The 16,354-nt window shown below is 51.0% G+C and overlaps 1 protein-coding gene across 1 annotated transcript; it reads right to left on the bottom strand.

Moving 5' to 3' along the window:
* Positions 1-7,410: 7,410 nt before the first annotated feature.
* Positions 7,411-16,184, bottom strand: LOC122184973 (cytochrome b-c1 complex subunit 1, mitochondrial). Its single transcript, XM_042880399.1, has 13 exons — positions 16,075-16,184; positions 15,608-15,748; positions 14,935-15,021; positions 13,842-13,971; positions 12,846-13,044; positions 12,426-12,505; positions 12,206-12,321; positions 11,668-11,811; positions 10,773-10,933; positions 9,685-9,770; positions 9,131-9,219; positions 8,499-8,574; positions 7,411-7,625 (listed from the first exon to the last, which is right to left on the bottom strand). The coding sequence occupies exons 1-13, from the start codon at positions 16,135-16,137 to the stop codon at positions 7,561-7,563; spliced, it is 1,437 nt and encodes a 478-aa protein (XP_042736333.1). The 5' UTR covers positions 16,138-16,184; the 3' UTR covers positions 7,411-7,560.
* Positions 16,185-16,354: the final 170 nt, after the last annotated feature.

Raw genomic sequence — 16,354 nt, forward strand, 5'->3', positions numbered from 1 at the left:
TATGGCCACAGGTGTCTTCCAACTGCCCCATGGCCGTGGGCCTGACCCCAGGTCAGGGCCATCCATAAGCCCTCCTCCCACCACAGTTTGCTTAATGAAGACAAGATGGCCTGTCCCAATTAGACAGGGGCTTCATTAATCAGAGAGTGGAGGGGTCTGCCAAGGGTTCTGCCGCTGGCCCTGGGCCTGGCGCTGGCGGAGCAGCTCAGGGTCACCGGTGCACGGGCAGAACTGGGCACACAGTGATGCTCTGCAACTGCCCTGGGCCCGGCAGCATAGCCAAACCTGGCAAGGGGCAGTGGCCATGGGGAGAGCCTTGCAGTAGCATCCCTATGCAGGGTATGCAGGGAACCCTAAAAGCTGCAAGCCCTCCTCTGCAGCACAAGGGACTGCTGGTGCTTCCAGGCTCCCCCGCATACCTCGACTGGGGAAGGAATCTGCGCCTGCGGAGGGGAAGCACCAGGTGTGTGTGAGTCACACTGTGGGGGAGCGGCAGCCCTATTCCCACCAGAGAACCCCACTGCAGGCATTCCCTCAACCCCCAGCTTTAATTCCTAAACACTCCTTCTACTCTTCCATCCACCCTTTGTCCCTGCAGCCCCAGGCCCGTGCCCTGCAACAACAGCGTCCCCAATCCCACTGGAACATCCTCAAAGCTGCTGTCTGTCCTTTCCCAACCCTCAAGGACCAGCAGCCAGTGCTGGTTCCTGCAGTCTAAGGCTGGGGTTCCCCATCTCCTGGCTGGATTGGCCCCAAGGGAGCACGTGGTCCTCCTGATGGCATTGATCAAAGCGTGCAAACCTGATCCTAACCCTAACTCTAACCCTTCTCTTAGCCCCAGCCCCTCGCCCTGCAGCCCCTCGCTCTGCTGAGCACAGGCACACGCAAAGCACCAGGGCTGAGCCTCTCCCTGCCTTGCGCGTGCCTGGCAGACGCCCTCACCGCCGGCTTAATGGGAAGGGAGGGAAAAGCTGCTTTCTGCAGCCTGGGGTGCATTTCCAACCCCGCATCATGCCGAGCAGTGAGTCACGCGGCACAGCTGGAGCGGGGCTTTGGGCTGCAGATCTGCACTGCTTTGCACCAGAGCGCTGCCATCAGCTCCGCTGTGCTACGAGCGGGGAGCAGCGAAGCCTGGATGGGATTCCGGATGGGATTCCTTTGCAGTCTGGCAGCAAAGCCTGTGTGTGTGCGCATGCATGCGGTGTGGCGGCTCTCGCTCCTTCCCCACAGCAAGGCTGTAGGGATTCGCAGGCTGCAGAGATCCCTGCCTGGCATCTCCAGCAAGGGCAGGCAGAGAGGGAGGGGGCGGCTTCCACTCCATCGTGAGCTGGTAGGGGTTCAGCTCTGCCACTGTGCTGAGCGCATGGGGCTGGGACAGCTGGGGGCTGGTGCTACGAGGGGAGGAGGGACTGGGGGGGCCGCCCGCAGCGGGGCCGGTTGGGACAAGCTCCAGGAATGTCTCCCATCAGCAGCCGCCGCCGGCTGTCCCGGCAAAGCTTGGCATGGCTTCTGTGTGCTGGGGGAGGCACCTCGTGGCACCCCATGTCACGAAGCCACGGAGCAGCAGGGCAAAACCTCAAGCTGAAAGCCCTTCTCTGCCCAGAGGGATGCTCTCGCTGCTGGTTCATGGCCATCCCAGCATGATAGAATCGAGAAGCCTCAGTCAGGCTCTGGGACAGCAGAGGGGGACAGTAGGGAGGGGCTGTAGTGCCCCAGCTGCAGGGGACTGCCCACACAGCCCGGTTCATCCTGCAGAAATTCAGCTCCACGGTCCTGAGCACGGGCTGTGTCCCTCTGCTCCCAGCCCCGCTGCCCCCACCCACAGCAGGATACGGCTGTGCAGAGGGAACCCAGCTTGCTCGTGGGGATGGATGGAAGCACAAGGGATGGGGAGCAGCAAAGCTACCCCTGCATTCTATGTGGGGTTGGTGCTGCCTTTCCCTGTGCTCACCCCATGGATCCTGGCACAAGTCTCTATCTGCTGCTGCTTTGCAGCAGCAAAGCACCCGCCCTGGGGGCACGTCGGTACAGCTGCGATCACTGAGCTCCCTGCCCTGCCCTGCCCGTGGGCTCCGCAGGCGCACACCGGGGTGATCTGGTGCACAGCTTTATAGGGCTCTGAGGGTTTGTTCTTCCTTCAGACAACAGCAGAGGTGACCACTGCTTGGGCCCAGCTCTGCAGGTATGTAAGAGAGGTTGCTCAGCTCAGCTGTCACAGCCCTATACCCTTGGGGGGGGGCCCCCCCCCCCTTCGTATAGCCCTGTACCAATCTCCCTTATTTCCAGCCTGGGCTGCAAATCCCAGTGCCAGGAGGTTGGGGTGATTGCTCAATGCTTCCTCCCTGCCTCTATTAGAGTGTTTCACAACCCACACCCACACCCCTCTAGAAGGGGCCTGTGGCTCCAGGGGAGTTCCAGCAGCGCTCACAGAGTCCCCATCACACAGTGCTGCACAGGGGTGTGTGAGAAGACCTCCCTATGCACACCTTGGGTCAAGGCACATGAATAATGGCGCACACTGCTTTACCTGCAGGATGACACTGTGCATCCATACTTCTTACACCAGTTAGCAACACCGGGTTCCCAGCAGCACCTCTGTTTAAAGCTGCCTGCAGCATGCATGGTGTATGGGAAGGATAAAACTCTGGGCAGCGCTCTGCTGGGACATCCCATGGCTGAGGAATAGAGGCTGCAGAGGGATGGGAGCAGCCCTGTTGTGGACACAGGGATCTGTGTTGCAGAAGGATTTGCGCAGCACACGAGACCAGACTTGTCCTCGCTGCTCTCCCCTGAGAGGCTGTGCCATTGCTCCTTCAGCTCTTTGGCTGGGCGCCCATCTCCAGAAGAAAAGAATAAAAAGGACCAAACATCCGCCCTGCCCCGCCAGGGTGCATCGCTGTCTGTCACCATGGGAACTCATCCCCTGCGCGGACCCATCCGGGATGACTCCATATCTCCGTGAGCAGGAGGGCTGCGTCACCACCTTGGCACGGGGCCAGCGGCCACACGGCGCACGCGAGGACCCTCAGCCCCACAGGCAGGGAAGGCAGAGGGCAGGAGTTCTGCACCCACGGGGACAGATATAGGAACAAATGGGGGCTCTCACAGTGGTGCCACGCTCACCTGTGAGTCACAGCTGCGTGCAAGGCAGCAGGAGATGGCTGTATCCCCACGTCACTGGGGCTGCGGCCAAGTGCAGCACATCTGGAACAACTATAAACAAAGTGGGGAAGTGGGACAGCCACGGCCACATGTGGTTTGGGCTACAGGAGGCCTTCAGCCTCGCAGTGGGGGGGGAAGGAATGGGAGTGCAGAGCTGCCACGTGGATCCTGGGCGCAGGGCACGCAGAGCTGGGTGCGCTGGCATCACTTCGTACCCAATGAGCCAGGGCAGCACCTGCTGTGAATCGGCGCACCGCGGAGTTGGATGCTGAGGTCAGAACACCAGTTGTCTAAAGCTGAATGTGTATCAAATCCTAAATCCTAAATCTTGAAGCAACACAATGGTAGGACCCTTGGTAAAGCATTAAAACAATGAACCACACCTTCTGTCCTCCATTCCAAAAAATGTCAACCCCTAACCTAAACATAACACACAAGGGATAGGCAGCACATTTCCTTTGCAGCTTTATCCAAGTGCTCACCCTTCACCCAAGGTGCACACATGCAGGAAATCACACACAGCACTAATGCAGTTTGTTACAAACACTGTGCCTGAGGACCGCTCCGAGTGCCAGCTCCCCACAGACAGTTGGGTGCACAGCAAGCTGAAGGCTCAGCATCCTGATGCTGGAACTTCCTGGTATAGCACTCGAGTATTCAAGCTCCTATTTCAATATCTTAATTACATAATTAGCCTTGCCCCAATCAGGTCACATAGCATTCAATCCATCTGCTGTCCTGTGCTGTATGATTCTCATACAGAGCCTTAAACCATTCCAGTGTGCAGGAAGTTCAGCAAGCAGCTCCAGCAGGCGATACAGGGCATCCAGAAAACACATGATGGAATGGAGCTGGAGAGATGAAAAGTGAGAACCACTGATCCTCATTGAGTGGCGTGTGGGGGTAAGGCAGCTTTAATGAGGATATCCAGCTCAGGCTCATCCCCTTCCACCCAGGCTGCTGAAGAAAGAGCAGAGACAATGCTGACAAGTCCTGCACCGTGCCCCACTCAATCTCACACCGCCAGGGATGGCTGGAGCTGGCAGTCAGGCCTGGCTGGGCCCTTTGTCCGCTTCTTTCCCGAGCAAAGAATGCACCACAGCTTTAGATGAGCCTTTCCCATAGGGGATTTCAGGATATGCACGCAGGCAGCGCTGCTCTCCTGATGCGCCATGTCTGCATGTGGCACAGAAGGCACAGTGAGGTGGAGGTCTGCCACACGCTGGTACCACCTCACCCCAGCAACCCCGACCTTTGCTGTGGCGATGCTGCATCATAAGGAACATTCAGTCTTCTTGTGAGCCTCAGCAGGAGAGCTGGTGGAGAACTGGCCCGGAGGGCTGAGGGCTCTCTCCTCCCAGCAGCTCACTGGCACCGAGCAGAGGCACGGCTCCAAACCTCCCTGGTTCCCTGAGGACAGGCTTGGCTCAGCACCTATGATTAGTATCAACTGTACTTTCCGGGGGGTGGGGGTAATTAGTTCAGGTGAGGCAACTACCGACAATTGGCTGCTGCAGTCCGTGTCTCTTGGCAAGCGCCCACATCCCCAACAAGCAGCTCACATATCAAAGGGGCTGCCTGCTGCACAGGCAGACCCACCCTGCACAGCTGCCCCTGCCCCACATGCAGGGGGTACTGAGAGCTTTCCTTGCTACATGGCCCAGTGCAAGGCTGCAGCATGGTGGAAAAAAAAAAATCATTGAGGTATTGTGCAGATGGCTTCACAGAGCCTTGGGTATACGTGCACAAAGCATCCTCCTTCCCAACCCCTCCTTCCAAGGTGTCAGAGGGAAGATGATTGCCTGGAGGTAGTGGAAGGTGTAAGCTTCAAAGAGGGAACTATGTGGAGGAAGGATGAGACATTTAACTGCGCAAAAGAGGAGGTAGCCAAGGCCAATTCCTACATCAAATGAAGTTTATCAGCACATTCTAATGGGATCCCAACTAACCTTTCAAGTGAAGTAGCAAAATAAAACACTTCAGCCATTGAGAACTAGACTGGTCAAAGAGCCCTGACAAACAATCCTGCATTGTCCAGGCAGCCAGGAAACAGATTTATTGGGTCACCCAGGCCATCTCCAGTTTCAGCGAATTGTCCTGTCCTAGGGATGGTTCCAACTCCTCCTTTGGCACTGCTGCTGTCCTTCATCAGACAGTGGGAACCACAGGAAGGGGAGGAGAGAGGTCCAGGAAAACACCTCACTTTTTCAAGGTTCAGGAAGAAAATTTTGGGCAGATGCTTCTGTGGTGCCAGATATTTCCCAGGTTGGATTCTCTTGGACTAAGGCTGCTCTAATGGTGGAACAGAAACACGTGCCTGTGGCTCAAACAGTGGCGACCCGCCAACTGGATCAGGGCTTCAAGTCCTCCAGCACAGAGGGACTCAGCTGCCAAGTATCTGATGAGTCTGCCCGAGTTCCAGGTTGTGCTTCCCAAGCCCCTCATCACTAAAGCTCTGCACACAACGCTGCCCACCAGAGCACAGATCCCACTCTAGATCAGATACATTTCCGCATGGATAAAAGCACGTGGGGAAATAAAACAACCACCACCCTTCCAACACTGCATAGCCCAGGCAGCCTTGCAGAGCTGCAGCTGCACGCTGCTCTGCACCACCTGCCTCTTCTGCACAGAAACAAAGCCTGTGAAGCAACAGTTGCAAAGGGGGTTGAATCTGTTCCACAGGACAAAGTAGTGCAGGAGGGGCTGCAGATTTACGCAAGGAAAAGCCTTTCCAAGAACCCTCCAACAAAGAAAAGGTGTAGGAAATGCTGAAGCAACAATGTACTTCTGCCAGAGCGCTTTGCAGTTGGTGAGAAACACAAGGAAAGAAAGATCACCAAGGGGGGAAAAAAAAAAATATATCAAGCGATGGAAGACAGGAGGATTACAGGCTAATTGCAATCACAAACCCAAGGCAGAGCAATTTAGTGGTTCCACAAGGCGTAAGTGAGCTTGTTTGGTTTTGCAGCCCTCAGTGCACTTCCAACGAGCCAGAGCTTGCGATGGTAGTTAAACCCAAATTGCAGAGAACATTTAACAGTTTCAAACTTGCCTACTATACGCAATGAGTTCAGACACACTGACTCTCTCCTCAAGAATCCAGATTCAGCACAAATGATTTAGTACACTGGATTAGTCTCAAGTGTAATGACTAACTCTTAGAAACTTTTACACTATTTTTAAATCCCACTTGTCAGGGCAGCACCTAGAAATTAAACGAGAATCCCCGGGAGACCAAATCCAGAGACAAAAACGAGAGAACCTTGCAGCTTCCCAGCGTAAGCTAGTGCCACCTGGTGGGAAGCTGCCCTTCAAACCCTCTGCTTGGTTTCATCCTTCCTGCTTTCAGTTCTGCGTTCCAACTTCCTGAGGGCAAAATACAGGAGCATCCAGGTAACTCTTCCAGCTAGTCAGACTTTGAGATATCCTCCAGGTGCAGGACAGGTCATTCTATACTTCAGTACAGATGGGTGGGACTGTCTGGATGGATGGTGGCTCATCTGTATGAGGAACATGTAGGTAAGCACTCACTGAGCTGACTTACAGCAACCAAATTCCTAAAGATGACAGGCACCACATCCCAGTAAGGGCTCTTGAAAAATGATTGTCTAGCAACAGTTCCAGCTCCTCAGAACTCCTGATTCTGCTCAGCTGCACTGAGGCAGCATCAGGCAAGGCCAGGTTGATCACCTTCACCAATTAAAGCAGGTGATCAGCTTCGCATGAAACTAATCAAGGAGAGAGACATTACACAGCTTTTCCCAGGGAGGCAGCCAACCCAACAAATGGGCAACAAATAGCAAGGACAGAAATATTACCATCACACCTCAGTGCCAGGAAGAGGCAGCCTTTCTGAAGACACATTCTGATCTCCTTGACAAGCAGTAATGACAGCACAGAAGTCCTCTTGGGCAAGGGACTTTCATTTTCATTTCTACAAAGCAGGAATGCTATAACCCCTATTTGACCACGCTGCCACTCCACAGCACAGCCAGAGCTTCCTCAACAGTTTCATACCAGGGAAGAGATCCTGCAGCCAGCCTAAAGACAAGACTGCTGGCATGGCAGGACAGTGCCAGCTCAGGACAGAGTGAGGAGCTGCAGACAGACAAGTTTCTAGCACGAGCTCTGACAAACCAAGACTTACTGCTCCCATACCTCGCCAGTTTGGTCAGATCAACAATGCCAGCACCTGTGGCCCAGCAAGACACAGTCAGCACCTAGCAGAACCAACTTCACAGAAGATATATTTATCTTTTTTTTATTGTACATTTAACACCAGGACAGCCATTTGGATAGGACTCCTCCTTGTCCCACAAGACGTTCAGAGCCAGACAATTCTGGGAGCCCTGTCACAGTACAGAGCTTCACTGCTCCATCCAGCAGGGACACATCCTACAGACGGATCCAGTACATGCCACTGCGGATACGGTTGTAATCCAACAGCTGTTCAATGGGACCTGAGTGAACAGAACAAGAGTTAGTCACTGGAGCTGTAATTAAAATCACTGTGTGGTTTCCCATAGCTGTAAAGCAGATGGTGGCAGAGCATACCGTGCTCATAATCCAGAACAGCTACATGCAAAACCAGGTAACTGCAACTCAAACCTGAATCAGGAAAACTGGCAAATGCCATCTCGTGACAGAGAAACCATTGCTTTTTATTTTTCTTCCCCTCAGAATAGGTTCTTTGCTCATGTTCTTCCACAACACCCAGTACAGCTTCACATACAAATACGAAATACAGGGAGCAACCAAATAATGGAAATCCTGGCTAATTCTTACCAACTTCCTGCTTGAAAATCCTCTCCCTTCTGCACTGCTCTACTTTGCAGGCCCAGAGTAAGCAAACTCAAGGAGGAGGGGAATCCACGATGCAGGAAGGAGGAGGCAGCAGAGCTGAGCTGCTCAGGCAGGTTTTCTGAGAGGAATTTATCCTTGGCCAGACAGACATGCCAGAGCAGCACAACAGGACTGGGCCCCTTCGCTTCACTTACATAAACCACCATGACCCCAGGGTAAGGACACCTGGCAGATGCCACTGGACCCACACCCAGCTATGGGACTCCCATTCTTAGTCACAGCTCCACATCCAGCAGAGGTGGGAGGACGGCCAGCAGCTCACTGTCACTGCGTCTCCATCACCTCCAGGTTTGATCTCCTGGCAAACGTGCTTTGGCACACCTAATGTTCAGAGGCAGGAGGGTAATAACAGAGCCAGAGCACTTAAGAGGCCAAAACAGACGTATACAAAGTGCCTGCACTTTGCTTCTGCTCAGCTCTTGACCACCCCATTTATTGAGCTACCCCAGAAGAACTGACTGGTCACTCACCAACTGCTGCAAGCGCCGGGCATTTGTCATAGATGTATTTACTGCATACATCCCTCACCATTTTTGCATCAACAGCCTAATGAGTAATAAACAAGCAATTAATGACCCTTCTGGCAGACTTAGATTTCTCAAAGCTTGAAGTTACTACTGTTATTACATATCAAGATAATTAAAAACGTGCTGTTGGATCCACAGGGGCCATCCACACCAACTGTCCAGCCCTGGTCTGCAAGGACAGCTTATGCTCTACACAGTGCACTCCTCTGAGGGTACTGAAGACACGGCAGTCCAAAATCTGAAGGCTCCAAGGGGATACAACAGCTACACAACTATACAAATTAGATGGTGGCCACCTCCAGGACAACTATTAAAGGAATTTCAAGTTGGGTTGTTTAACAAAGGTGGGATGTTTAACTCTCACTGGGATGGAGTGGATTTAGACTCAAGGTCACAGGATACATCAAGTCTTTGCCAGTACTCTACTGTACTCCTACTAGTGACCTGAGTGCCTGGGCTCCAGGCTGCATACCTAAGGGAGGAGTAAGCCTTGCATTACTGAGGCAAACTAAGGCCAGAAAAATGGCAGTGCCAAGTGTGCTCAGGACTCCCAAAGAAAACAAACAGGTACCTACAGAAATCCTGGAATCCCATTCCTCCAGAGAGATACGGCGTCCATAATTTAAGAGATGGCTTCCAATTGTTTCACACACTGGAGTAGTACCTAGGTGTTGAAGATACTGTCAGCAAAATTGAATGGTTTCCCAAATTTCACAGCCTGATCATCAGCCAAGGCAGACAACTCTAGCCATTAACCAGGTTCTAATGAAGTCACAGTAATCACACTAAGCAGCTTCAGCAGGAATTAAGCAATGCAAACACTCTTCCTGATCTCCAAAGCATTACTGCCAAGGCAGACCTGCTTGAACATCTAAATTCTAAGTTCACCAAACAGTACATATGTATTATTCACTTGCAGCAGGAAAACGACAACAAGTTTACAGACTCTGACAGAGTCAGAGTAAGCCTGTAGCACAACAGACTGTAATCAGCTACTCTGAAACCATAGGAGAAAGGGAGTTTTGCCCAGCACCTGCCAATAGTACTGTAATATATCTAGCAGAGCTCCCACTCCCCACTAGAGATCCAAAAGCACTGAACAGCTTTTATTCTATAAGCCAGAACATACCATCCAGCTGAGCCACCATGGCACTCCGCAGATAGTTCTTGGCTCTCTTCACTTCTGACTCCGTGGTGCTAGTGCACAGACGCATCCTGCAACAGACACAGGACCACCAAAGCTCTTAGAGGCGTTTGTCCGTTCAGGCAGAAAGCGCATTCTTCCCTTTCCTGAGTCTGCAGAAATATGCTATTAGCATCACTTGTCTTGCAGGCCTGAGACTCAGTCCTGACCACCACAGCGTAGCTAAGAAATAGAGAGCAACAAACAGCAGGAGGCAAGCGAAAGAGCTGAAGCTGATAGGCAGGGAATATCAGCCAACAGTTTCCATGCTGAGTTGCACTCACAAAGGTCTAAGCAGCTTTGGTGTCGACTCTAGCTTGCCTATCAGGCACAGCAGCAAGCGGTCTGTGGTATGCTATCACAAGAGAAGGCAGGCGTGTCAGCTATTCCCACACATGCCAAGCTGCTATGGAAACTGATGCTGAAAGAATAAGACAGTTATATAGAGTCTGTTTGGACTCCAGCTGCTAAATCCCTTCCTCCCCTGCCAACCGCAACGTCTCTGGGGCAAGGGCTAACTCCATCTGCTCCATTCACAGCACAGCACGGCTCTGAAGCTCAGATGCAACCTTGAACCATTAATGGCACGTATGTATACAGAGTAAGACCAACAGAAGGCCACAAATGCTGGCATGGCTCCAGCAGCAGGGCATGTGTCAGTCACAACACAACCGTTCGGAAGACACGAACTCTGCCTGCTTTGCCCAAACCTAACGAGACAGCAGGCACATGTCTTTTGTACGTTTGTACCTCAGAGAGCCCTGTCTTTAAGGAAAGGTCTTACTTGCACAGAAAGAGCCAAAGCCTCAGTGCTAATGTGGGGAAACTATGCGCCAAAGACCTGAAGAACCCAAAGGGATTAAAATCCTCAAAAGCAATCCTGACACAATTACAGAAACCACTGACAGGATCACACAACCAGAATGCAAGTTACTGAGGCATTCACGCAGAGATGCAGCACTCTGGAGGCCAGACATGACCTCCATCAACTTACCCTCCCACAAGGTCAGATCTTTTGCCAAACTTGTACTTACCACTCGCCCTGAGCACAAAACATCATATCATCTACAGACAGAGGATCAGCAACAAAATGAAAACCAAAGAGGCCAGTATCAGAGTAGGAAGTGTTGAACGTCTGGAAACTGTGGCAGAGTTTATGCTCCACAGCGAGCGCAGCTAGTCTGCTGGACTGGTGCTGTAAGGAAGGAGATACCATCAGCCATTTCAACCAGACAGCCTCCTCAGAGCTCAAATTCCTTCCCCCTGAGCTGTTTTCACAAGGACCGCAGACAAGACAGAGTGTAACGCTTTTCAAAGGAGAGCTTAATTTAGGCTCTTCATGTGGGCAACAGATGAGAGTCACAGTTGGAAAAGCCACACACAATGGCCTAGAAGTCTATACAGCAAAATCTTTTCCAAGCAGCAGATGAGGAACTGGTACATATACCACTATAGGAGTGGAGAAAATGGCAAGTACAAGGTTTCCCAGTAGCAGGGGTTAACGTAGACAAGGGGTTAGCAGTCAAGACAAATTATAGACAAGAAAGGATGTAGTACTGGGGCTTTATATAAGTTCCAACTGCTTTACACCTGCAAGGCAGGCCTGCATCATAAGACTATGGATTACTCTGTCCTGTTTCTACCATTACCCTCCTGACTGAGCAGTCAGGTTAAGAAGGCAGGAAAAGCTGCTGAGAATTCATCACTTGAATTTCTTCCAAACAGCAGAAAAGGCTCAACTCATTTCCTAGCATCACATCTTAAAAACTGTTCTGGGTTAGCCTCCATTAAACTTCCATTTTCCACATCTCTGACCAAAGCTGGAAACTAAACAGAACAGCCTCCCATAAATCCCTTTCATCTGGTGGCTCCACAATATTCTACAGAAAAGGCTCCAGGCTCTCCCTGTCACATTCCCAGGTCTCCTACCTTGCCACCTCCAAACGTGCGGTCGTAGCGTCCCATGATAGCATTTGCCACATGCAGGACAACGTTGTCAGGATCAGCCCATCCTGGCCCCTCCACAGCAAGAGCAACATGGGCAACGGGCAGAGCATCGTCTCTGGCACGGATCTAGGAAGTCACCAAGGAACAGAGAAGAGCTGACTGAGCATGGTGACTTTGTCTGCAGCCTGCTGCAATCCCAAGTTGACAAACCGGAGAACTTAATGTTACCCCAGCGAAATAAAATTGCCTCAGGCTCTACTGAGGACAGATCACTTGCTCTGATGAAGTATTTCCATTAGATGTTGTGAGCAACAGCCTCACATTCTTACTGGACTTTGTTTCTGTCTAAAACCCAACATATTGTGGCAATAAGCCTAAAGAACAGAACATGGGAACACTACCAACACGCTGTGCTATCAGCTTCTGAGATGCGTGAACAGGAGCGACTACAGCTAGTCTTGTATCCATTCAACAGTTTGGCAACAGCTGCTTGTTTTGACTGGAACAAAAACAACTTTACCTCACTCCCTGTGAAACGACAGCGTGGCAGAATAGGCACAGTATCTTCTTTGTACGCAACAGACAACCCACTGAAGTGCTGCCTAGCTGCATCTACCAGTTCCTTGTGAGAAATACCTGGCAACAGGAGAAGTTGATATAGCTCCATTTAATAAAATCATGTTATTTCACATTAGAGATGCATGCCAAGGGGGTTGACCACCAGAGTCTCTAGGGCTTACCTCCAGCAGCTGCCAGGACCATACGAGGTGCCTTGAAGTGAGTATCAATATATGAAGCTAGGTCTGCTCGAGTCAGATGCCTAGAAAGCACAAAGAAATACCACCGCTTTAATGAGCGCCACTAGCTCTTAATGCCTTAAAGGTGTAAGCCAACAAGTATGGGCAAAGGTTCAGCCAAGCCCTACCAGCATCAGATCTTGCACAAAGACTGATTCTAGAGAAGAACACATGCAGCGTTACACATGTACCAGCATCAAGATGGAAAACACAGTCAAGACATGAGAAGCCCATGGGCACGTATCACCTCCACATACAGCCTCATTTATTCCCTGCATACACTCCAACTGGTTTCCTTGCAGGAGTTACACACCCCAAGGACTGAACCCACAAGCTACATAGTGCAACCAGTCTACAGCTCACTTGATGTTCTCTGTGGTCCCCTCGACGGTGCGGGCCAGTGCAGTGCCTTGGAAAGCAGTGGCATGAAGGTAATCAAAGGTGACGTTTGTCAAGTCATTGTCCATTTCTTCGAGCTCCTGAAGGATGACACCACGCTCCTTCTCGATCTGAGATTCCTCCAGTGCACAGTTCTGCACAACGTCGGCCAGAAGCTCAACCACTGCAACATATTTGCTACATTAGCAGTCTTGCTGCCTCACTGCTACCCAGCACTGCTGAAAGGAGAAAAGACAGACAAAGCAGCAGGGATACAGCAAGAGGGGAAATAAACTGTGCTGGGATGGTGGCACAACACAACATATCCTTTCCCACAGCATCGGAGAAGGACAGATAACACAGTTTTAGCATGAAGAAATCTCTAAAACAGCTTGCCAAGCATCAGTGATAGTTCACCATTGCCAGCAGAAAGCTGGCAGAAGGTAACAAACACAGAAGGTGATGCATGCCAGAAACAAGGTACCGTTGCAGAAACAAGCTGAATTCCTGTGGAGAGCCTGCAATATCTATAGCATAGTCCACATCAAAAGTAGGACTGAGTCATAACAACAGCTCTGACTCAAACCACCTCCTCTGGACAAAACTGACCCAAACAGGAGCCTGCACACTGTAGGTAGCACAGAGCATATGCGATATCCACAAGAGTGGCACTGAGCACTTCTGGCACAGTAGCTGTTGCTGACCTCATTTTCTTAGCTCCATAAAGCAGCTACACACTACTGAACCCTAGCCCCTGCCTTCCAGCAATACAGCACAGCCTGAAAAAAAGAGGTTTGCAAAGCTGCTTTTAGGTACAAGTGAGCTTGCAGCCTTAAAGCACCATTTCTTGGCAGTGCTCCCTCCAATTGCCAAATACCATCTTCAACTCACTGCTCAGCAACAGCCTCATTCCCTGGTCAATTGCTAGAAAGTATACTGGTGGGGGAGAAGCACCTGCTTTTCTTCACACTGCCATCCTACCTTTCGGCATGTCCTTGGACAAGGCTTTTATGTAATAGGCAGTCTGCTCACGTGAGGTGTACCCATTAAAGTGAGCTCCCATACTCTCCACTTCCTTCTCCAAGGCAGCACAAGGACGCTTCTTTGTGCCCTAGAAGTATGCAGAAATACAGAGATAGTGAACAGCTTTCCCATGTAGCTGAAATAAAGCAGTAAAAAGAACAGTAAAAACCTTATACAATAAAACCTGTCACTTGATTTACAAAAACAAGAGCTAGTGCAGAAAGCAAAATATTTGGCACTTGGCTTATTTACTGTAGCTAAAAAATGGCTGAAGTGTATTTTGAAATGCCAAATGAAACCCAAAGGGAAGGAGAAGATCTAAGCTAAAGTACAACAGTGGCTGAAAATCACATCAGTGTAAGTAAACAAGGGCAAGTCACCACTAAAAACAGGAAGCAGGTTTCTAGTCATTTAACTAGAAATATTCAGAAGATACCAGAATAGGAGCAGAACATGGCTTCTGAAATAGAGCTCATCCTTAGGGAGCAAAACAGATACTGCATTTGTCTGCAGTGACATGGGCTGGACTTACATCAACAAGCCCCAGGCTTAGATGCTTTTTGTCCTAGGCCTGTTAGCAGACACAGTTAGAGCAAAGCATGAGATGCAGTCTCCAATTTCATTGACCCACCAACAAATCCAAAGATAAACAAACAGTTATAAGGAAATGCTGCATTCAGCTCTGCCTGCTACCCTGAGAAAACGTGTTTCATCACAGTTTTATGAATGCGTTATAGTAAGGAACCACAGCATCTGAGAATCAGTCCAATCTATGACTTTTCTCCTTTAAGAGGAAAAACACCAACTAATAAATGACAGCCTTTGTTCACATATGCAAGTTGCCCCACATTCAAACAAAGAACACCATACAGACTAGATGCTTTTTAAAGTTTATTGTTATGCTATACGCAAAGCCTCTAACATTCAGATGAACTAATTTTGATTCACACCTACACCTCTTTTAATACCTACAGCCTCCAAAGCAAGAACTAACATGTCAGTGAACTTCTGCAACACTGTCTCCATTGTCTTATGCCAGACCCAGTCTTACCTTAAATGCCAGATGTTCCACAAAATACCCAGCCCCACTGTTCTTCTCATTCTCATAGCGGCTCCCTGCCCCAATCCACACACCCACCTAACAGCAAAAATATCAAACACACATATTAGAAAACAAACAAGCAGGCAGTATGTTCAAGACTCATGCCATAAGTGTAACAGCAAGGAAGAGAAGCCTGCTTCAACAATAGCTCCAAAATAGTAACAAGCAACTGGATTTTGTGTTGAGGACGTTTGGATTTTGTGTTTCATGTTGAGAGACATGGTTTAGTGAGTACTATTGGTGATACATGGATGGTTAGACTGAATGATCTTGAATGTCTTTCCCAACCTTGGTGATTCTGTGAACTATTTCCAGAACACATTCAAGCATTTAACATAGCAGTTTCACAAAAACCTTTGACAGGTTTGCCAAAGATGAAACTACTTCTGGTCAGTTACAGCTTACATGTGGGACTACATCAAAAACAACAGAGCTCAGAAAACCAGTACAGCGCAAAAGCTTGGCCAGACTTGTACAAAGCCAGGCTAGGCCTCCTACTGCTACAGTTTGACTGAAGTCTTCATCAAACTTCAGTTCAAAGCCAGGTTTGTCACTATGGGGAATCGGTGACAGTCTGGGCAAAGCTGACTACTGTCGAGTCCTCAATCTGCCTGAGGCTCACCGTGCACGTTGGCTGGCTGGACTCCTCCGAGGCCACCCGCAGCCCGTTGTCCAGCGTGGTGATGTTTGTCTCAGGGATGTTCTGGAGTGTCTGCGCGTAGGTGGCGGTACCGCGGTTCCTTGTCAGAGGCAGCAGGGCCGCCTGAAATGAAAGCTCTCAGCACCAACCAACACCTCTCCTCTGCCTCACAGTCCTCCAGCACGCAGATATTGTCGGCCTTGTCGGCATTGTCGGGCCAGGCCAGTGAGAGCGGCCTTCTCGCATTCGCAGCTCCCATCCGCCCCTCGCTGCCCACCCGTCCCCATGACCTTCCGGGCCGAGATACGGGCTGGATTCCGCCATTCCGCCGCACAGCGCAGCCGAGCTGCCCGCCCGCCCCCCCACCCACTCCCCCACCCACTCCCCCAACCATCCTTCCCAGCCCCCAGCCGCCCCACCGCTGCCCCAATGTCCCCACAGCGACTCACGCAGGGGTGTGGGCCCCGCAGTAAAACCCGCCCGGCCGCCCGGCACACAGAGGACGCCGCCATCTTGTCCCTGCAGCGACCGAGCGGGCTGTAGTGCGCCTGCGCGAAACAGGAGGCGGAAGGAAGGAGTTGAGGGGCGGGGAGGCGCATGCGCAAAATGCTCAGCGGCTCTCGCGGGCGGAAATGCGCATGCGTGCGGGGACAGAGAGCTGGTCCTCGGTGCTGCGCGCCGCCTTGTGGTGGGAGGGCGCGATGACAGAAAGGGTTTGGGGCAGGGCCC

Source organism: Lagopus leucura, unplaced genomic scaffold (genome assembly GCF_019238085.1).
Source record: "Lagopus leucura isolate 7727_CA_CO unplaced genomic scaffold, USGS_WTPT01 Super-Scaffold_100026, whole genome shotgun sequence".
Classification (NCBI taxonomy): domain Eukaryota; kingdom Metazoa; phylum Chordata; class Aves; order Galliformes; family Phasianidae; genus Lagopus; species Lagopus leucura.

Excerpts from the sequence above, each read along its gene's own strand:
- LOC122184973 (XM_042880399.1), bottom strand. The coding sequence starts at position 16,137 with ATGGCGGCGTCCTCTGTGTGCCGGGCGGCCGGGCGGGTTTTACTGCGG. Across the intron at positions 15,022-15,607 it reads CCAGCCAGCCAACGTGCACG|GTGGGTGTGTGGATTGGGGC; the intron begins GTGAGCCTCAGG and ends TTTTGCTGTTAG. Across the intron at positions 11,812-12,205 it reads GTCGTTTCACAGGGAGTGAG|ATCCGTGCCAGAGACGATGC; the intron begins GTAAAGTTGTTT and ends GTGACTTCCTAG.